Below are 23341 nucleotides of genomic sequence, written 5' to 3' on the forward strand. Positions count from 1 at the left end.
CGGTCGCTCATTTCTCGTTGCTGATATGACACGAAACTATAAATTGATGACGATTTAAAATGACGTGTAGGACACGACTTTATAGGTTATATCGTTTAATGACTGTACGGGCTTTGACTGTGAGTGCATGAGCTTATAAAGAAGGAGCCTGCATGCGAACAAATGTTTTTTTTTTTATGTATAATTAGTTTGTGTTTATGTGGCTGAGAAAATTGAGAAAGCGCCACAAAGACACGCAATGCAATGACAGACATGCAGAATGATTTAAAACAACTACAGAGGCTTCCAAAAGGGTGCAAACAGCTGCAAAAAGCCTCACAAAGACTACAACAAAAGTGACTGAATTAATGCTGAAGTTGAGCACAAATAGAAGGGAAACCAATGAAAACACTACCCACAACAGACAGAGACGGAAAACGCCTCCATGTCATTGTGCTTTAGTGTCTTGTTTCCATTTGGGGGGGGTATTTTACACGTCTTTGCCCAGGGGAATGCTGGCTCATAACCTGACCACAACAAACTGTATATCACTTCAGCCTTGCTTCTTGTATTCATGCTGCTCAGTCATACTGACATGCACATCTTGTCATTTCTTTGGATCTCTGTTACATCACTAATTGTGTAGTTTGAGGCTTTCTGCCTGTCTCTGTGATGCCACTGCATATATATCCATATATGTACATATATATGTCCAAATTATTACATAGAACAGGGGTGGGCAATTAATTTTCCCAAGGAGCCACATGAGGAAATGGTACTGTTGTGGAGGGCCGCACGGATGAGCTTATAAAGAGATAAAAATTGGTTTGGTTTTTGATGGTTTCACTTTGGTTGGATATAAAATTGATTTGGCTGCAGTTACAGCCCTGAAATTTTCATGTCACATTTCCTAAATGTTGCCAGGACAAACAAAGGCAGTAGAATTTAACCTTAGTTTTAAAGATAAAGGACATTTTATCAAAGTTTGATCTTCTTTGACCTTGAAGAAGAGGCTGGCAGTAAGAAAAATAATTTTAAATAGCTATCTAGTATTATTATCACTTTAACCCCTCATATCAATTTTTTTTACCTTGGAGAGATCAGAGGTCAAATGTGACATATTTTAAATCCATGTACAGTATTTTCTATACGTTGACAATACACACCACGCTTGTAATAATCAATAGTTTCCAAGTTATAAAGCTTTTTGTCAAATTTAAACCAATAAATTATTCATTTGACCTTGAAGACCTTGGTGGATATAAGCCAAATTTGAATGAATTTTTGACATGACCGCACTCTACACCCCCACAAAGTTTTATCATTATTCATTCAAAACTTTTTGAGCTATCGTGTTTACAGACAGAATGATGCACACAAACGCTACCAAAAACATAACCTCCTTGGCAGAGGTAATGACTCACTCTCACAGTGAGATAGAGAACACTTCTTACTAATTTGCAAATAGTTTTGCTACAATAATAGCCTCGTGATGGTGCCCTGACAAAATGTGGCACCACAATCAGAAACCCATTCAAATGGCGACACCAGCTAACAAACCTCAGCAACCGTATTTGGTCACACAGCTAAACATCGGGGGGGGGGGGATTTGTTACCCTGCTGTCAGCGCTCTAACAGCAACATGTAGGAACTGCTTCTGCACACCCTAAATTAAAAACAGAAACATTTCACAGGACAACACATTCCTTTAGAAACAATGAAAGCTTTATTTACAGTTTCAAATTTCATTTAGTAAACAAATATATACTATGTACATATTTGCAAAGTAAAGTGTTTTTGTTTTTATACAACAATCGTTCAGGTTACCATAACAGTGGGTCAGATTGGACAGACAGTATATTTACACCCATAAAAGAACTGTACAAGTTTCCAAGTGCACTTACAGCACACTCACAGCACATTATTATAAATATTCAGGGAACTCTAATCTGACTTGTTAATACGATACGCAAACATTTTGTTCCTACTTTTTTAATTTAGTTACAGAGATCAAACCGTACATGTTATTTAAGGTAAAGCTGCTCCATCTCCTTGTGAAGAAAAAAGAACTGACCTCAGACCAGTGGACAGGAGCAACACCACTCTACACCAAACAGCTTTAAGCTACTTGAAGATTTAGTTTATCTACAGACTACAGCAGAGGTCTAAGCCGTTTGGTCCAGACATACAAAACAATAAGTACAACCAAGTACTGCATAGTTACAGAGGGGAACTTAACTTCCACCAACATACAATCAGTTGAAGAGTACAATGACACAGGATTGGCAATAAAGCCTTGCAAGAATAAAAAAAAATGTTTCTAAGGTACTAATCATGTCACCTTTACAGACCAGACTTAAATGTCATACAGCATGGAGAGATTGGTATCAAATATTTTTGGTCTTTTCCTACATTATGTACAGTTTGAACATACACCTTAACATCATCGGTAGGAAGGGGGGGAAAAAAGGACTCTGTTTAAGGTCACTTTAGCTCCAGTGAGGATTAACAAGCTCTCTCATACATGCCACAATGAGTTTTTACAGTTTGTTGGATCAAACCAGCACCGCCAGTGGGACCGAAAAAAAAACCAAAAAAAAAAAAAAAACCACACAGCCCTTAGATACAGTCCTACGTGCTGAACCACAGCAGCTCAATGACTCACACTGTGCAGCCTGTCAGCTGGAGCCACTTGTTGCTGATATAGTAAGTACATCAATAACGTTACTCAACTGTGTCTATATGCACAGATGCACGGGGTGGCCTGATAAGAGGCAGATAACTTTTAGATGCAAACATTTCCTCAAGCTGAGGCGCAGAAATATGAGAAGGTTTTAAAAAAAACAGTCTCTGCTACACCGAAATATTGATAAGGCAGAAACTGAAGCACTGGTTAACTAGCAAGAAGAAGAGCAGCCATTTGAGGATCATTTATAAAAATGGTAGTATACAGCAGTTTAAGGAGACATTCAAAGAAAATAGGTCCAAATGATGCTGAGACATCAAGAAAGTCAGTTATAAACCTACAACTCAAATTAAAAAAAAAAAAAAAAAGGCACTTGAACTGAACATGGAGTAAGACGACCTCTAGCTACATTCTGACGCCTCGTTTGAACTGGCTGATGTTTCACAGCAGCCAGTGGAGCATGTAAACGTGCTTTTACATGACAAGGTGGGCTTTTTTTTGTTTGTTTTTTAAGGGCAAATGTTATGCTAGCAAACCTTTCAGATAGTAAATAAAGAAACAAGACAACCATGGGTGTTTTCTCCAGGAATACAAAGTAAGTGGACTGTAGAACAGGTAAGGCTCAAATCCAGCATGTAATTCTAAAAACACCAAGTCAAGCCTACTGCCAGCTGTTTCTGTCCCACTTTCAGATTACATATTAAAGTGGTGGCTGAGTTATGTAGTCTGTTCACACCTACCACACAGAACAATCTAATGGAGCACAAACCATCAGAGGTATTTTCCTTCAACCGGTCAACACTGCTACAATGTGCAATATGCTTCCTAAAAATTAACATATAGCATGAAGTGGAACACAGTGATTGTGTTGACCAACTGGACAGCTGTGGACAACTGGACACAGTTTAGTCAAACAGATTCAATTAATTATAAAGACTACACCTTTATATATTTAAAACGCATTTCTCTATGTTCTCTGCCTGGTTCCTCCTACCTACCTATTGTATTGCCATATTCACATTCATATTTTTATTTGTGCTTTTACAATAACATTAGACTTTCTTTACACAAAGTTAAAATGAGTTCTTCTCTGTATGTTTACAATTCATTTACAATCCCAAATGCTCTTTTTGCTTCTAATTAAACATTTTCACACAATAAATAATTAAGCAGGCAAACACGTTTCATAGAATATCTGAACTCAGTGTTCCAACGCAGTGATGTCTGGCCACATCTGGTCAGAGACAAATTGTTGCAACCCCAGATTTATAATACAGCACTGATTACTTATAAAAAGTGCCAGCTCTCTGCTTTAAAGGTGTTTGATGGTTTTCATACCCATAATGGGTGAAATACTTTTTCATACACAGCCAAAAAAACAGTAGAGAACATGTAGCAAGCTTTTGGTAAACTTACAGTCAAAGCAAACAATGAGCCTTGTGAGCTGAAGAGTTGAATTTAATTATTACTGGTAGGCAAATCCCTTGACCTGAGTCCAACTGAGCAGGTGCTGTATTTGCCAAAGACCAGAGAATGATCAAAAAGTTCCTGTAAGCAAGCAAGAGCTAAAGAGAACTATTTTTTTTTCTTAAGGCAAACTTACAGAGCCCTGCAAAGAGGACTGTGAATAAAAAGAACTACAATTACAGCACTGATCACTGGGTATAGATGTAAAACCCCCTCAAAATACATCTTAAAGTTGGTACTTTAACCTAATTGTTTAATTTCAATGTGCTGGATTACAAAGTCATGGCTATAATGTATCACTGTCAAAAATCACAGACTGCACTGTAGATTCCTCACTGACCAGGCAAAAGTCTGGACACACTCACCCATTCATATGGATGGGAGAGTGTGTCCAAACTTTTGACTGCTACTGTATATGTATGTGTGTGTGGAAAATAAAACCTACTGCTGTTCCAAGTGGATGCTATTCTAAAGTCCATGACAGAACAATCAACTTAGCAGCATTCATGGACTTTAACATGCTTACAAGTGGCACAGCCCATCTTATCACCACATCTACCTATTCTCCAACTGACCAGTCCACAAAGTGGCCAGCCCAGGAAGTGAGAACTCAGACCAGATGGTGTTAAAGATGTTAGAAGGCTGGATTGCTCAAGAAGCATTTTTGTGTGTGAGAATATCATCACTACAGTCAGCTGATGAATTTCAGTGAATGAATGTCGGCAAATAAGGACAATTTGTTTAGCTGAGAGGTAATACTGGGACTGAAGGCATCGGAGGGTTATTGTTGGCACATCAGCTGGTGGAAGCCTGAGCAGCGATAGGTTGGCTGGAGTTCCCCAGAGGTGGCAAAAAGACTGGGATTGAGCTAGAATTTAAACAGGAAAGCCATCAGTAGAGGGTGTCTCTTTTGGGCCTCTTGTCAGAAATTAGTGTGAGCACATTCGCTGTGTCCTTAAGCAAAGCATCAAAGATGCTGTCTGCCAGCTGCATTTTAACAAACAGCTCATCCTCATCATAGTTGACCCACTGAGCCTCCTCCTCGTGGAGTTCCTGAACCTGACAGACAGAGAAAATGGTTTAAGTAAAGTAGCACAGTGACTTGACAGTTGGCCCTATTACAATGAATTAAGAATACATAGTATTGGTATTCTTACAACTATGTAAAGTACTCTGACGTGAAATACACTGTGATTGGTACCATACAAAATAAAGTGAAGTGAAACATCAGAAACATTTCATGAAGTAAACATAAAAAGTAAAATACTAATGCTATTTGCATTTACCTTAAATTTTTTTATAAAGGTAACACATGATCAACATCTTAAACATAGACGCTCCTTCTTGGTAACAGAAAAATACAAATGCAATTCTTGAGCCTACCAGTATGTGATCAACTCTGTCCCGCTTCTTTCTCCCAAACTTGAGCATTTTCTGCCAGTCAGTCTTCTGGCTCTGGTCTTTTGTGAGGCCATAAAGTTTCAGTACTTCTGCTGTGATGAATTCCTGAGCAACAGCAAAAAAGGGAAAAAACACAGTATGTTAGGGATGATGCTGCATTTGTGTAACTAAAAATATTATTACTAATTTGCTGATTTGGTGGCTAAAGGTCACTGTGACCTCACAAAACATAAAAATAATAATGGCCATAAATAATTTGTAGAATACAAGCCAACTATGACACAATTCCACAGAAATTTCTAATAGGCCAACTTAACATAGAAGTGATAATGTTTTATATTTCAAAAGGTCAAAGGTCAGCTTCACTGCATTTCCATAATAACCACTGTTCAACACTGTAACTCAGGAAAAGGAGACTGAGGCCATATTTCACATTTTGTCAGATAGTGATCATAAAATGAAACTTGTAATGCCATCCAAACTATTTCAATATTAACAATACAAGTGTGGGCACATGTGGATGCAAAGTGCAATATGACTGGTTGACAGAAGCATACAACTGCACAACCTTGAGTTCTGAAAGGTTCTGAAAAATTCTGGATGAAAGCCTAAAATAACATCTATTAAAAAGGACTAAGCTATCAATAAAATCAATAGTTTCGTTCAGAGTTTCTGGCAACTTTCTTTTTAAACTTTACCTGGATTTTGGTGATGTCTCCTGGTGTCCTGACTTTGTGAAATGAAGTGGACTTGACTCGACGCAGTTTGACCCACTGAGGCTGATTAGTATTAGGGTCTTCAGCATAGATCTCCTGAAGGATCTCCCAGGTCAAGTCATACACAGCCTAGGAAAAGACCAGAGGTAAAATTGATATTAGTGCTTAAATATGTAGTACTGAATGAAGTAAAGAGGGCCTCTCCAGTAAAATAACACAAATTTAGGTGAATGTAAATAAAATGTTACAAATGATCAACACTGGAGGGATTTTCATTTCATAGCATCTGAATTACTGAAGCAAAAGTTTCAGGGTTTTTGGTAGCAGAGGAATATGTGATAACTGTAAGCAAAATGTAACTGATATAGTTATGATATTACTAAGCTAAAGGCCCAGCTTCCTTTGTTTAGTATACTGCTGCAGGAGAGTCGTGTGAGTTTTCACTGGGTGTAGTTTAAAAACTGACATTCACACCAGGTCTAGACTTCTTTTATTCTGCCATTTTACAAATTCTTATTTTTACCTTTTTGTAGCTGCGGATGGACAGTGCCTCCTGGTCCTGGCTGCTGTCCTCTTTACCAAGGTATTCTTGTGAAGGTTGTGGGTTTGGCAGTTGCCCATGAGTCAGTGTTCCCTTATTTCCTAGGTCAAAGCTGTCCCAGAGCTCCTGTGTGGCAGCATGGACCATCTTTTCCACCTCTACAGCTGAGTGAGGTACCACCATGGCAGGCTGCTCAGGTAGTTTAGGAGGCAAGGGGAGAGGCAGCTCAGGTCTAGGTGGTATCTTTATCTGTGGTTCTCCATCTGATGATGAAATCACTTCCCCCATACTTGGTCCAGCTGATGAGCCAGACCTCCCGAGTCCTGCTCCTAACCTTTCCGCTTCCTCTTCCTCTTTCTGTTTGAGTCTCTGCTGTTTCCTACGGGAGCTAAGGCCAAAATCTTCATCAAACCAGTCCTGATCATCGCCGAGGTCATTTAGCAATTCACGGCTCAGTTCCAGCTCTGCTAGACGCTTAGCGAGCTCTTCTTGACCACTGGCTCCCAACACTGGACTCTCCTGTTTTAAAAAAAAAAATAAAGGAAAACATTATTATCATGCTTACTTTCAATTCTAGATTAGCACCTTAGATAAATATTAATATCTAACTGCAATCTGACACCACAAGTCCTGTTATAAGTTTTAAATTTTAGTCTTTGAGAGTTATTTTCCTTACTAATGTTTCTGATACAAAGGCCTTCAGCATAGAACACCAAATTCAATGAAGTCTGTCAATATAAAGTTGGACTTTGGCTGAACACATCCCAAAAAGAGGTTCTCCAGGTCAAATAAACAAATCAGTATCGTAATGTCATCATTGCTACTAGTTCTTCAGCCATTTGAGGATCATTTATAAAAATGGTAGTATACAGCGAACATAAAATAATCATCCCAAGTTTTAGCTGACTGTTATGACCTTACATTTCATCTAGAACCTATCAATTAAAAAAGTTTTAAAAATACTGTTAATAAACTATCAGAAATTCACTCACTGGTCGGTTACACAGTTCTGGAGAAGACAGTTCCTCTTTTTCAACAGGCAGAAAGAAGGGTAGATCATCTTTTTGAGCCACTGAAGAGTTCCACTCTCCTTCTTCTTCACCAAACAGGTCTCCATTCATCAGGTTGGCTGCTTGTATCTTCTGCTCTTTAGCCTTTTTAATTTCAGCAAACTGCTTAAGAGCGTCTTTCACAAAGTTGTTGACAAGTTTGTCTGCAACTGTGTCCAGCAAATCCATGTCCTTTTCTTTCTCCTTATCATGTGACTCTACATCTTCTTTCTCAACCAGGGCTGTAATCTCCTTTTTACTTTCATTTACCTGCCCTGTTTGATCCAAGTCAGATATGAGTGTGCGCGATGCGTCTTCAAAATTCAACATTATGTCCTTAATGTTGTCATCAGAAAATTGATGCGTAGAATCTTTGTGATGCTGTGAATTGAGGTGGAGTCTGTCCCAATGTGGACTCTGGCTCTTGTGAAGGGATCCATCTATTTCCTTTTTATCGTTTGAGCCAGTTTCCTTATGAGAGGTCTTGTCATTTTCCCTGTTAAGATTTTCTTGCTTTTGGAAATTGTTCTCATCTGTTTTAGGTTCATTTCTTTCTTTATCTGACAAGTCATCAAAGTATGAATCCTCATCTTCTGTAGTATCAGTGTAGAGCTCAAACTTGTCTGGGAGGTGTGTGATTTTGTCTGGAGGAGCAAATATACCATGGTGCTCTTCACACTTAAAGTATACCACTCCATCGTAACTGCCATTGTTGCTCCCTTCGGACTTGTCTAACTCCACACCTGCCCAGAAGCCATTGGCAAAGCTGGTTGGACCTTTGAACCTTAGAGTGCCAGGCTGAACACCACCAACAAGAACTCTGTCTCCAATGTTAAAATCTGGCATTTCATCTATAACAGGAGAGAGGGGGGTCTGAAGAGAATAGATGGTTTGTGAGTATCTGGAATGAATGCTCTCATTGCTCTGTTTAAAACCATCTGTGTGCTTAGTGAGATCTAGCAGCCTTCCAGATTGATGGCTTGGATCGCTCACACCAGAATGGGGACTCAGATCTTCAGCTATTTCTTCCTCCACAATTTCTTCTGGGCTGTCAGGGGTCATGGCCCTGCTAGAGAAGTCCTTTCTTGAATCCTTGATTTCAGGAGGGGAAACTAAGACTTGAGACCCAGCTTTGGAACTATAATGCTCTACCTTGGATGAAGAATCCACTGATGACTCAAAGTCATCATGATAACCATCTGCTATTGGAGAAGCCTCAGTATCTTTTATGGAAGCCTCCTTATTTGAACCAAAAGGAACAGAGTCCGGGGACGGGGACTGGTCAACAGGTGAAGAGCTATAGCTCTGATGTGGTGAGGTTTTGAGGTCCACTACGGCTGAATGTGGCTGGCTAGATGCAACAACATTTGGCTTTAAAGCTTCCTCTACATCAGATATTTCAGTCTGCTTCACCTGATTTCCCTGTTCAAGGCTAACAGTTGGTGAATGTTGGTGTTCTTCATCCACGGAAGAGGAAACGTGTTTAGATGTAGACAACCTCTCCTGGAAGTCAAGTCTGTCTTCCTTTTCTAGTTCTAGAAGATGCTGAGTTTGTTCATCCTTGAGTCCGTAGCTTATTTCCACCTCCAGCTCTTCCTGAATATCAGATCTGTGATCAGACACGCTGTTCTCATCCTCAAATTCTGACTTGTCTTCAGCGGAGCATGGCCTAAAAAGATCTTCTGTAGACTGCTGAATCCTCTGTCCTGGGGTTGGACTCTCTGGGCTGTCATATACCACCACACTTGAAGTGACTCTTTGAGGTTCCTCACCAGAAAAGTCTTCAGGCACTGAGGCTGATCTACTACAATCTGGCTTAGGAAAGGCATCTATTACAAGATTGGAGAGAGCTGCATTATTACTGGAACATTTTTGTGACAACACATTTTTAATTAAACACTGCACACAATGTAAATATTTATCATGATGAATTTAAAACACTCACGATGATCTATTGATGCATCAATTTGTGTCCTTTCAGACTCCGAGACTGTGATGTGTTCAGACCTGAGAAAGAGGCATTTGTTTTTAACTGCACACCATTCATTTTAAAATTATGTTTAAAGTAGCAAATATCATGTGTATAGCTATTCTTGGTACCTGTGTGAAGATGGAAGTTGCTCTAAAACAGAGTTGGACTCCTTGATCTGAGAGTTGGTATCAAGTGTTGACTCTGGCTCCTTGTTAAGTTCTGCCTTAGTTTTCTCAATGAAGTTGTTGTAGTTCTGTAAAAACAAAAAAGAAAACATGAGAATAATAGCAGAGATATGAATGAGAATATCTTTAAAAAATGTGGATAAATGCACATCCACAGATGATAAAAACAAAAGAAAAAACATTCAAGTTTGCCTGGATGTTTAACTGTAGTTTGACCATCCAAACAACCACCTATAATCACATTTACCTCCAGCTGTTTCAATAGGTTCGCTTCCTGTGCCTTCAGTCGCTCCTTATGTCGCTTCTTCTGCTCTTTCTTCAGCTGGTAGGCCATTAACTTCCGTTTTTTCAGTTCTTCCTTGAGGGCCTTGATACGACTCTCTATATCACTTTGGTCTGAAATGGCTTCTAAAGAAAAATGTACATGATAAATCACAGCTAGAATGTGAAAATGGTGCCAGACTTCCGATTAGCAAAGGGTAATCCAAACTCAAACCCATTTCTTTAGGGATTACTGTACATTTCTTTACAGGAATGTGTAAAGTTCATTTTCATAAACACAATGAACAGAGAGTATTACAAAGATTTAAAGGCTTAAACAGTGGCCTGAAAATGAATAAAACACAGTCAGCTACAACAGTAGGCCAGCACAACAGTTTTCGCTGGTACGATAAAGTGCAATGCAAAGTGTTCCCTTCTCCTATCACACAGTTAAGCTGGTTAGGGAGTAGGGAAGTGGTTCCATAATGCATTTCTGGCATCATCACATTATTCCTGTCTACACAGCGCCAGCAATATAGCTGCATTATGTCAGCTGTCTGCGTTACCCGTCCTATCCTCTTTAAGAATTGTTGGGAAGAATTTTACACTTCAAAAATGTAACAATCTCAATGTGTTTTGCACATGAGTAACTCACCAGACTGTGTGGCCACTGGAGGGTCGATGGGCTGAGTGCAGGGGCGGATGGATGCCTGGGAGGTAGAGCGGAGCTGCATCTTTATGTTACTGCTGCCCTCTGAAGGGGATGCAGCTGGGCTGTGGCTGCCTTTGAGAGCAGAAGACTAGATGGGAAGAGAGAGGAACACTACTTCAGGACATGACATCACAGTCAAAAGATGGTATGCTTACATTAATATTTTACAGTCACAGTTAATTAAGGCTTAGAGATCCATTTGCTTATTCCTCGAAAACCTTAACACATAAGAAAGTTGTCTCTACTGTACATTCACAAATGTCCTGTGCTCTTTACATTAGTTAGGTGAGGTCAGTTTTGAAACAGGCAAAATATAACTACAGTGAGTATCAAACAACGAGTTGAAACAATGAAATACAAAAAAAGTAAAAACAACGTCTACTATTATATGTACTTGTCTGGTAGGTGATGCTGAAGTGAAGTCTTGAGTGTAATTTGCAGGGCTGTTCTGGACAGAGGCCAAAGATGTTTCAGAGACTGAAGCAGGCTGTGCTGGGTCCTCTGTGTGTATGCTGGACTCGGGTGCCACTGAAGAACAGTCGCCCTCGCTAACATACTCTGAAAATTAAACAAATTAACAGTAAGTGATTTTAACGTGTCTAGACAGATTTTACCCTCACTCCCAAACCATGCTGTGTACTTTAAACTCCATTCAAGTTATTCTTTTCATGTTAAACCTGTAACAGCATGTCATACACTTGAAAATAAGAGAATCTTGCAGCTTCACCTTTCTCACTGTCAGTTCTGAGCTCTGAGCTTTGGTGGTGACTGGGGTGGGAGCTTATATCAGAAATTTCCTTTTCCTGTCCTTCTGACATGTCGAGATCCTTGTCCCGAAGTGTTTTCTGGTCCCATGCAGCCAGGGCCTCTTTCTCCATCCTACGAACCTCTGCCTCCTCCTTGTCTAGCCGCTGCTTCCACTGCAGCAGCTCTTCAGCTTGGTGACGCCTCTGCATCAGCTGCTGTTCTCGCTTGGTCAGGAACCTACAGATGTGGATGTTTAGGAAGAAGTGGGAAAGAATAAAGGGATGAGGAAAAAGTTGAAGAACAGTTTTTAAAAAAAGGAAAATGGGAATGGTGGAGAGGAGGCAGATGAAGGAATGGAGATGGGGAAAAGCAAGACAAAGACACCAAGCATTAGAAAAGGTTAAATATGACATTGCTGAAGCAAGCAGACCCAGAATCACCTTGACATCCAGTTATTACTGCAAACTCACCTCAAACGTCTGTCCAACACATATAGAATCAAACACACACCCACACATGCCAAGAATAATCATCCAAATACAGATATGTACAAGTACCAATTAAACAAATAAGTAATGAAAAGTCACTTAGGAGAAAGGAGAGAAGAAAAATAATAGTGAGGATCTCAGATTCATGCATCAGATTCAAACCCAGGGAACAATGAGCATAGTCTCGCATACACACCTCAAAACATATTAAGCAGTTACAGGAGATTTTTTAATAAAAGAAAAAGGTCTTAAACAGATAGCTCAGTCTCAATGAGTGTTTCTTGATATAGCTGTCTGCAATTACTGCACCTCAGATTAACAACTCAAAGATTTAATGGTTTTGTTGTCTCGCAAAGCTAGAAGACTTTAATTCTTCAATCCAATGTATACCAGGGACACTAACACATACATACCTTTGCAGATATCTATCAAAATAAAGTGCAGTCAGGTATAGCTGTTTTGTAATAGCATCTCCCACAGCTATGGGTGCCATTACAGTGCAGTATTATTTAGGCTTGATCTAATTTAGAAGCCTTTCTCTTGACCTAATTTATACTGATGACAGCCCAGATACTAAAGACCAAGACTGGGGAGATTCTTTAGTGCTTTCCCAAACTCTATTAGAGCCAATGACCATCTGTACTTATTATCCCATCCTATGCAACAGTTACATAATAAAGGATCTAGTTAAGATTTACTGGGCTCATTAAAGAGATAAACCACTCTATCTCTGGTCTTTTCTCTGAAAACTCCTTTACTTCAATGTCACTGTGTGGTTTCATCTCTAAACATTTTATTTTGATAACTAGGCTGCAGCTCTCAGCTAGAAGCCACAATGTAAAGAATAATTTGCACTGCAAATTTCATTATTTTATTCCAAGAGGCAAGAAATAAGGAAGGAAAGAGTTGTAAATTAAGCATGACACAAAAATTAGTGAAATCCCAATTTTAGGTCTGAGATTCCCATCCAGCAAGGAAGGCTCCTACTAAATAACATAACCTTTGACCATCACAAACAGAAAGTTTATATTCCCAATTTTCCATATTATTTATTATTTTACATTCAACCAATGTGTTTTAATACCTTCTCTGGCAACACTGCATACTTTGCTGGTGTCGCATATATGAAAGACAAGCAAAAAAAAATGTTTAGCTCAAAGTGAAGCTGTCAAAGGTTAGCTTATTTCAGTAAAGCAGCTTTCCTTGGGCGCTTTTTTTAAGCTTTCATCCAAACACTGGCTCCACACAAAACCCCATCCTGAAAGATACAAACCCCGAAATATCCCAAAAAAACCTCAGACAAACCATCGCACATCATTCACCTTCCCACCCAACAAGGATCCCAGTGCCAGTGGATGAACACAAGCATGTTCCATGGGGTGGGGGTGGAGGTGAAGCAGGGCAGGGCTAGGTGCATAGGTAGAGAGCACTGTACAGTACCTGACCAACTGGTTGTAGATAAAGAGCTGAAATTTAGGATGAAGGTTGGGAAGACAGACACTGAGGGAAGCCCAGTGATGGGCCGTGAACACAGAGAAGAAGTAGTGGACAGGAGAACAGTGTCTACAACACACAAGCACGCAACAGACAAAGTCAAAAGGGCCACACAAACAAGGATATGGACATTTACAACACACACACACACACACACACACACACACACACACACACACACACACACACACACACACACACACACACACACACACACACACAAGTAATGTAAAGGAAAAATGAGACGCAGAGGAAAGAGACAAGCAGAGAGAAAGGGAGAGAGTGATATGAGAAAATGTGGTTTTACTGCACCCAAGGTGTCAAGCTGTTACTTTTAAAGGACTTCTTATCATGCTTTGTAACATTGTAACAGTCCTTTCATCAATATTTGACTTAGTGTGTGTGCATTAAGTTAGCCTTATGGGTTGGCTGGGATATGATTACAGGCAAACCTGCTTATGGAGGAGTTAATGACAGACTAATATGTAACACTGATTGTTAGACAATTAGTGTCAGTTAACGTTATATGAAGTAATTACACAGCGTTGTTACTGGGTTATCATGGGTTTGTTTATGTAGATGCATATACATCACACCTATATTTGGAGGAATGGAGCCCTAGAAATTGCTGAAAGGGGGTGATGGAAGACTGGTCTGACACTTATAGGCAAATTGTAAATCTTAAGCCCAGAACAATTAACACGCTTGTTTGAGCCATCTGGATTTGAAAGGCTCTGCAATCACCTGACCAAGCTGGTGGCCAAGTTTAAAGCTTTAGATGACCTACAGCTATTCCAAGCCCATGGCCAATATGAGAGCAAGTGGTGTAATAAAATTTATGGAACGCACAGCATATCTGTAACTGAATGCTGCAGTACTAAGGTTAAACGCTACTGCAACTGCACTATATTGCCAAAAGTATTTGCTTGTCTGCCTTCAAACGCATGTGAACTTGAGTGACATCCCATTCTTAATCCATAAGATCAAATATGATGTTGGCCCACCCTTTGCAGCTATAACAGCTTCACAAGGTTTCCAAAAGGTTTAGGAGTGCTTATGGGAATTTTTTACCATTCTTCCAGAATTGCATTTGAGAGGTCAGACACTGATGTTGGACGAGTAGGCCTGGCTTGCAGTCTTTGCTCTAATTAATCCCAAAGGTATTCTATTGGATTGAGGTCAGGACTCTATGCAGGCCAGTCAAGTTCTTAAATACAAAACTCCCTCATCCATGTCTTTATGGACCTTACTTTGTGCACTGTTAATGCTGTGTGCACAGACAAAGAGAAAGAGGCCATCTCCAAACTGTTCCCACAAAGTTGGGAGCATGAAATTATCCAAAATGTCTCGCTATGCTGAAGCATTAAGAGTTCCTTTCACTGGAACTAAGGGGCTGAGCCCAACTCCTGAAAAACAACCCCACACCATAACCACCCCACACTTGGCACAGTGCAGTCAGACAAGTACAATTCTCATGACAACAAACCCAGAATCGGCCATCGGCTTGGCAGACGGAGAAGCATAATTCATCACTCCAGAGAACACATCTCCAACGCTTTGCATTGCTCTTGGTGAAGTAAGGCTCGGATGCAACTCCTTGGCCATGGAAACCCATTTCATGAAGCTCACTATGCACAGTTCTTGAGCTGATCTGAAGGCTACATGAAATTTGGTCTTTAGAGACGGAGTGGAGAAAGCTGGCGACCTCTGCGCACTATGCGCCTCAGCATCCGCTGACCCCGCTGTGATTTTACATGGCCTACCACTGTGTGACTGAGTTGCTGTTGTTCCCAATCACTTCCACTTTGTTATAATACCACTAATGTTTGACTGTAGAATATTTAATAGCAAGAAAATTTCATGACTGGACTTGTTACACATGTAACATCCTATCACTGTAACATACTTGAATTCACTGAGCTTGGTTTCGTACACCTGTGGCCATGGAAGTGATCGGAACACCTGAATTCAATGATTTGGATGGGTGAGTGAATACTTTTGGGAATATAGTGTATTTAGGATGTCTGATATTCTTTCAGACATTTAAGACTGCATTACCAGTTGGACAGCTTTCTACAAAGTACTGCTGGAGCTTGTGTGAATCTAAATTCAAAGTGATATTGTGGACAGCATGTGGTTGCTCGTCTAATCTAAAGAAATCATGCTTATCTTCAAACCCACAGCAATTTGGAACAAGAGAAACATGCCGTGCAGCAAGAGAAAGATGCCACACTGTTTCAGTTGGTGCTAGTTTAGGTCTCCCACAGAATATGTATATCTCAGACATCTGTCTTGTCAAACTAGAATTGAAAAAGACCCCCCCCCCCCAAAAGAAAAGAAAAAAAAAGTGAAGCTAAGCTATCCAAGAAAATTAAAGCTGTAAAGGTGTGACGTCTTTATAAGCACATACTAAGAACAAAAATATGCAGGTTTTGATCAAAGTAAAGAAAAACATTTTTTTTTTAAAGGCTAGAAAATAAATGAAAACTTTGCTAAGAGTATGACTTCTTATCATTCAGTGGGAAGCTTGTCAATAAGGAGACAGCCAAGCCCAATTAATGTATGAAATTAAAGCTCTTACTTTTCATCCATGTGAGAACGCATCTTCTTGAGCTTCTGCATGATGCTGCTAGTCTCACTTCCAGAGACAGAGAGTGAGGGAGAGGGGCTGCGGTTATCATCAGCATGTCTCATGTGAGGGGAGGCTGGCTCAGACCCTAGGGTTTCTGATACTGGGGTCTCCTAGAGTTTGGATGATGGGCATACACAGAAAGATTGATAATTAGTAAATTCAAACAAAAAAACAGAGCATACCAGCATGTTTGGTTAAATGTATGTTCGCTTATTGTATTTAATCAAGACTCTGCCTGTGCAGAACAAACCATGAACTGAACTGAAATCTCCTTAATCCACCTGTTCTTCTGTAAGAGTTCTAAAGGTGGTGAGTCACTGAGGCACTTACAGGAGGTGCTTCAACCCCAGCACACTTGAGACGCTCCTTCAGTCTGAGTGTTGAGTTTCTCATCCGTTCAATCTCCTCCTGCTGTTTCAGCAATAATTGTCTTTCCTTCCTTGCTGCTTTGTTGGCCTCCTGAAGTCGCCTGATCTCAGCCTGACAAAATGAGCACAGTGAGAGAGAACACTGGTTAGTAAGAAATGGATAACGTTACAGTATGTCGCAAAGCTCCCTTAATGTTACTATGTTTTTGCCATCTCAAGTACCTGCTCCTGCTGTAGTTTCAAGAGAAGACCCCTCTTCTTCTTCCTGATTGGTGGCATTTTGTCATCCTCTCCCTTATCTCTTAGCTTCTTTTTCAGGTGCTCCAGCCAGGCCAGCTCTGTTCTGGTCTTCTCCTTGAGGGCTTTCTGGCGAAGATGCAGCAACGAGCTCTGGTGCTGCAGTCTTACCTCCTCATCTTTCATGTACTGGCGCACCATGTCCATAGTGAACTGAGAAAAGCTGTTCTGGCCACCAGAAAAGGCTATGTTTGCGTCCTGTGACTGCAGGGGAAACATGAAAATGAAAGGAGAGGAAAAAAATGGTTGTGAAAATGGTAGACAGTGAGATGTAAGGAAGGACAAAGAAGGGATGCATACAATAAATTGAGTAAGGAACAGCTGATTCAAGTCTCACCTTATAAGTATTGTGCAACCCCGACCCTGAAACCAATGTGTTGTGATTGGCTCCATCATCTTCTGATTCCTCGGGTTGGCGGGATTTCTTCTCCATAGTTCCACGCCGATGGGCCTCAGATGGCAGAAGAGAGCGGAAGGAGCGCTCTTCTATCTCATCCTCTGTCATGGACTCATCAAACTTGAGTGAGTACTCTGTGGCCACTGATGTACTGTCTCCTGAAGGAGCAGAGACCAAACAGACTCAGGGTTAACTCCAACTTCTTAATCCACATCTCACAATTCAGAGGGGGAACTATGTTCATATAAAGGTTTAAAGATAAAGATTCAAAGATGGGCATATGGTTTTTGTATTTTCTCTAACACTGGTGGCAAACTTGTGTATCATCAACATCTGACTGCCTGAATACAGGCAAAAAAACTTTGAAAAATACATGTCAACCTTTTAATTCAGATGTGCTTGCCATACAGTACCTTTTTCATCCAGTACAGAAGGAATGCTGTCACTGCAGATGGAGTCATTTGCTGCTGCTGGAAGTTCCTCTTCTATGGAGCTGCTGGCTGCTTCCATTTTTGGCCTTTCTCAAGTCCACTGTTCCTCCATTTCCCCTCTGCTGCCTCTTTTTTCATCTGTTCTCCGTGGTTGATGAGTGATGTGATGGGCTGTGTTGGCTGCTAGATGCAGATCCACTGAGGGAATAGACAGATTCAGTGTATTCCTCAAACCTAACGGAAAAACAGCAAACATATCATTACATGACGAGCCTGACTGGTACCTGAGGTTTGGTTTTCTGAAGGACAGTGAGTCAGAGTGACTTGGGCTGTTCAATGAAGACAGGGGTTCCTCTGACCTGGTCCTTCTGTTTGATAGCTCACTCTGATAGCTATAACAGAACAAGCAGAAGAGACTTGAGCATTCAGAACAGATTTCAAATTTAGCCCTTAGATGTAAAAGCTGCATTATGTCCAACTAGTGATGTTATTTATTCCATTCTGAATTTAGATAATTCCATTTGTGCTTACAGGAGCATGACACTAACATGCAAACCTGCTGGAGGTACTGATCAGAGATAGGAATATTTGAATAGTCCAATAGTTTGTCCAGTAGTGTAAACTTAGTTAATGCTAGCATGTCATAAGTTTGGCACAGCTATGCACGGTCATGTGACAGCAATATGAGTGGGGAGTAGTCTTCAAATTGTTAAACAATTCCCAGTGAAAACTGAATAGTGTTTTTGCTTGAAATGCTCATCACTATTACAGATGCTATTGAAATCAGATACTGACAGAAAAGTGAGTGAGAGTGCTTTTAGTGTACCTGTCAGAGTCAGCTTTATCCTGTCGATGCTCCATTGAGTAACTCTCATTTTCTTTACTTTGGTCCACCATGGAAGAATCGGTGGCAACAGGGGGGACAATCAAAGTTCCTGACATCTGTGAACGGGCTAGTTCTGTCATCTGATGGACGAAAACACAATACGGCAATCAAATTTGTCATCTGCTGAATCTTAGGCTGGATATTATGCTTTTTCTCCTCTTCCACTTATTTTTTCTTTACTGTTAGTCAACAATCAATCAGCTTTTCTTGTAAAATTAGGACACAGGCTGTTTTCCAGGCAGGAAGGAGGGAACTGATTACTAACCTCTTTGATGTGTCGGGCAGCATCGGCTGTGTACTGCGCTGCCTCAGCCTGTTGAGTCATCATCTTAGTAGTTGATTCCTGGAGGCCTTCCAAAGTCTCTTTCTGAGATGCTGCCAAGGTTTCCTGCAGTTCTATATGAGCCTGGATAAAGCCATATACAGACATATACATTACACAAACAGAAAAGCACTAATACGTTGGAAATCAAGAGGTTATAAAGCATTGAATCTATGCTTTAATGCATAAAAATGCTGTTAGTTATTGTGAGCTGATTGTGTGTAGTACCCTGGCCACTCTCTGTCTGTTTTCTTCCAGCTGTAGTTTTGCCTCAAGAGCCTCTCGTTCAGCCTTTATCTTCAGCTCGTAGAGCTCACGTTCATGGCGCTGCTGCTTGGCCTGCACGGCCAAAGTTCACAGAGAAGGTTAATAAAGTGTAATTTAGTAAAACAGCAAGTAGAATAAATTTAAAATAATATTCTTTATTTCCACCACTACTGGTACTCTAACTAACACAACATTTATAAATCAAAACATCCATCCATCCATCCATTCTCTTCTGCTTATCCTGTTCAGGATTGAAGGGGGCCTGGAGCCTATCCCAGCTGTCATAGGGCAAGAGGCAGGGTACACCCTGTACAGGTTGCCAGCCTGTTGCAGGGCTAACACAGAGAGACAGACCATTCACACTCACATTCACAACTATGGGCAATTTAGAATCACCAGTTAACCTAACCCCAGTAATTGTATGTCTTTGGACTGTGGGAGGAGACTGGAGTACCCGGAGGAAACCCATGCAAACATGGGGAGAACATGCAAACTCCACACAGAAAGGCCTGCTCCAAGGTGGATTCAAACCCAGACCTTCTAGCTGTGAGGCAACAGTGCTAACCACCATGCCACTGTGCTGCCCTAAATCAAAACATAGCTTAGAGAAAAGATATCTAAATACTGACCTGTATCCAAAATATCAAATCATATTTCATGAGTCAGAAAGAAGATCATAGAAGCCATCAAAACTTCTGATAGATAAGTACTAACGTCACAGCTAAAGCCACAGCAGAGCTGCATGCCATCATATTGGTAATTCACTGGAAACATCTTCTGCTTTACCTTGAGCATTTGGGCCAATGATGCACTCTCCTGCTGTGCCATGGACACACCCATTAGCCTTTCCACATCCCCCAACTGTCTGGCTGCCTCCTCAATTGACTCCAAGTACTGGAGTTCTGCTGCCATACGCTGCTGCAAGACAGCAGGTGAATACTGTAGCTCACCTGGGAGTAAAGAAAGACAACACTGAGTGAGACATAAATAAAAATAGATGCTGATCAGGTGTGATGGGACATAATTCAAAAATAAGCTAAAGAAATTATTTTTTTTTTTACCAGTAGACTTGGTCTCTGTTCTACCACCAGGAGCTAAAGTGCCTGTGTTTTGGTTGGACCCACTTCTTAAAGGCTCACTGAGAGAGTCTGCTGTTGGAGGAGACCGAGGGATGGGAGAGCCAGAAGAAGAAACCGATCTGGACCTGGAATAAAATAGCAATGAAATAATATCAGAATATTGGTTTTGGGATCCACTGAAATCAGACGTAAATTTAATAGTTATCAATATATTTTGATACATTCTTTAATACTGGCAAAAGAAGGGGATGTGTGAAAAGCTAGCAATTTCAGAAATTGGAAAAAACCAAACTGATCATATATACAAAGCTTTATAAATATGTAAATAAGTTTTTAATTTTTTTTTAAAATTTATTCACTTGAGCAAGTTTTATAGAAATGGCTGCCTATTCTGAAGAGCAAAAGCAGACTGGCCAAATGATTAAGAGCGAGAGAGAAGAGCAAAATCTCGCTATGAGAAGTCTGGATTATGATTATCAGAAATGATCAGAGGCTAAGGAAGATGCATAAAGAGATAACACATTTTAAGTCCCCATAAAGAATAGACAGTGGCACATTTTTCTATGAAAAAAAACAACTGTAATAATTAATATATGATTAAACAAAAACATTACAAACAAGATCAACATTAAAAAACAGCTGTCATATGTAATGGATACTGACATTAATGCAATTTGTCAAAAGTCAAAGAACTATGGAAGTCATCTGTGCTACTGTAAATAATTCTTTTTAAATGTTTCTGTCTCACTAAAGTTAAAAAAACAAACCTGTAAAAAGTAAAAAAAAAAAAAAAAGATTCTCTCAAACTCTCTGCTTGATTGTGGCAGACATACAGACTGTAGAATCCCAAGAATCTACCACCTGGGCTTCAGAGTACCATTAGGGGGCTCAAATATCACCACTGCACAGTGGGATTAGAAGAAAAAAAGGCTCTCTCCTTCTCTCTGGGAGCAGGCCCAAGCTGTGGTGAAGCAGATTGACCCGATCAACAGCCCTGTGGGCCTCCAAACAAATAACCAGTGTGTTCTGTCTTGGGTCGAACTACAGTGCAGTCTTGTTGCTGGGCAATACACTGCTGCTTAAATTTTCAGGCTTTCAACAGAACAGCAAACCACAAGACTGCTTAAACTGGCAGCTTCAAACGAGGCCCCTTTAAGTGTAGTTTAGTAATTAGTCATGCTTAAATACATTTACATTTGGTTAATAAATAACAGTAGATGCCAAGTGGAATTTTCTGAGTGGCTGGAACAGCAACGACTGAAGTTCCCTAGTTCAGAAAATATGCAATTCATTCCTGAGTGCACATTTTAGATAATTTTAGGTTAGCTTGGAAATACCAGAGGACTTCCAGGTTACCCTTAGAAATACTCTGGTAGTTCCAAGCCAAATTTAAAATTAAGGTTTAAATTTATGACAATGGGACTATATCCAGAAATAAAGAAATATACTCATAAATGTGATTCTAAATTAAACATTTATCAATAACCTACCACATCCAGGAAAGCAAATAGATATGTTAGTGTAAGCCAAAAGAACAACCACAACATAAAAGCAGTGTGTCATTAAAGCTTACTGAAAACCAGGGAGGGGAGAAATACCAGAGATAACTGAATGTGAGGGTAACTTACTCTGTGTAAACACTATACACCATTCATCCGCCTCTCAAACTATTCTGAACATACTTCAGTTGAATATCTTGAAGATGATCTTAACAGGAAAATATGCAGAAGAACCTATCAGGTGACATGTTTTCAGCATTTACACCTCTGAAATAAGCTTACTGTTGGTGAGAATGTCCAGAAGTTTCCCTTAGAGAGTCATTAGAGTGGACACTCTTGGCCTGGGTGTGGGCAGAGTTTTTGCTGGAGCCTCCCTTCCTGGAATCAGATGATAGTGATTCAGAAGGTGGAGAGCAAGAACTCCTCTGCTCCTCTACGAGTGTGGTGTCGCTCTGATCTGACGCTGTTCCTGCACAGAAACAAAATAGTTATATTGTAATCTATGACTGAAATAGATTATTCCATTAATAAGCTTAAACACATTCATTAAAAAAAAAAAAAAAAGTTGACAACCTGGTCATATCAGAAAATAATGCAAAACAACAACAACAACAACATCAACACAACATAATTCTCACCTATTTTTCTGGCAGATTGCCTGGTGAGGGGTGAGGAACCAGGTGTTGAACCAGAGGAAAGATGTTGTGAGTGAAAGGATGAATGGTGGGAATGACTGCCATCTGCACTTCTTTCATAAGGTGACCTCCTCATAAGCTCTTCAAAGTGACTGTTCACACTGACAAAGAGGGGAGAAAGTAATCATGAACATCATACCTATACCAATATCATATCATAGATCTATTTTGGGAGTAATTCACTATTAATCTGGGCTTTTTTTTTTTTTTTGGTTAAAGTAGAGAACACAATAACAGAAATAAATTGGTTTTTAAAAAAAAAAGAAGGTCAGACAACACCCCACTTTCCAACACATGGAAGACAACAGTAATATGGACAATGTGACTTCAATCATAACGGACACTACTCATCAAGTCAAGCCTTTGTGTGGACACAGGGATGACCAGTTTTACTGTTCTAATCAATTATAAATCAGTTTCAAGGTCTTTGATACAACAAATACAAAAATAAAGCAAAGGAACAAACGTGATCCTGCAAATCAGTTTTCATTCTAAAAAGCTTGTCAGAAAAAAATCTTTGTATCTGAAAGAGCTGCAGAATTTATCTGTGTGACATGAATGCCACCCAGTGGTGACTTGAAAGATGTCTATTTTTTTTACCTGGGTGAATTGGAGCCTCTCTTTAATTGGCCACTGGTTTTGCTGCTATGCGATGATACAAAGTCATCTTCATAGACTGCTGCATCTTCAGGTCCATTTCCAGAGGGCACAGAATGGGCAGATGGAGAATTCCTCTCCAAATTTCTATCACTCACTAAAGAACAAATCAG

The 23341-nt window shown here is 40.0% G+C and overlaps 1 protein-coding gene across 1 annotated transcript in view; it reads right to left on the bottom strand.

Annotated features, from left to right (window-relative positions):
- Positions 1–1682: 1682 nt before the first annotated feature.
- The window catches only part of cep350 (centrosomal protein 350), a 42583-nt gene continuing 20924 nt past the window's right edge, over positions 1683–23341 (bottom strand). Inside the window, 28 exon segments of the mRNA XM_030726969.1 lie at positions 1683–5191; positions 5516–5638; positions 6232–6378; positions 6773–7309; positions 7783–9668; positions 9785–9846; positions 9940–10064; positions 10244–10404; positions 10913–11057; positions 11364–11527; positions 11697–11953; positions 13645–13767; positions 16280–16440; positions 16661–16810; positions 16921–17199; positions 17333–17550; positions 17806–17913; positions 17916–17981; positions 17984–18021; positions 18108–18215; positions 18650–18789; positions 18975–19115; positions 19260–19370; positions 20085–20248; positions 20360–20502; positions 22159–22345; positions 22515–22672; positions 23172–23325. Coding sequence (XP_030582829.1) covers positions 5024–5191; positions 5516–5638; positions 6232–6378; positions 6773–7309; positions 7783–9668; positions 9785–9846; positions 9940–10064; positions 10244–10404; positions 10913–11057; positions 11364–11527; positions 11697–11953; positions 13645–13767; positions 16280–16440; positions 16661–16810; positions 16921–17199; positions 17333–17550; positions 17806–17913; positions 17916–17981; positions 17984–18021; positions 18108–18215; positions 18650–18789; positions 18975–19115; positions 19260–19370; positions 20085–20248; positions 20360–20502; positions 22159–22345; positions 22515–22672; positions 23172–23325 — 6224 coding nt within the window. The 3' untranslated portion in view covers positions 1683–5023.

The sequence above is a fragment of the Archocentrus centrarchus genome, chromosome 4 (assembly GCF_007364275.1).
Source record: "Archocentrus centrarchus isolate MPI-CPG fArcCen1 chromosome 4, fArcCen1, whole genome shotgun sequence".
Lineage (NCBI taxonomy): Eukaryota > Metazoa > Chordata > Actinopteri > Cichliformes > Cichlidae > Archocentrus > Archocentrus centrarchus.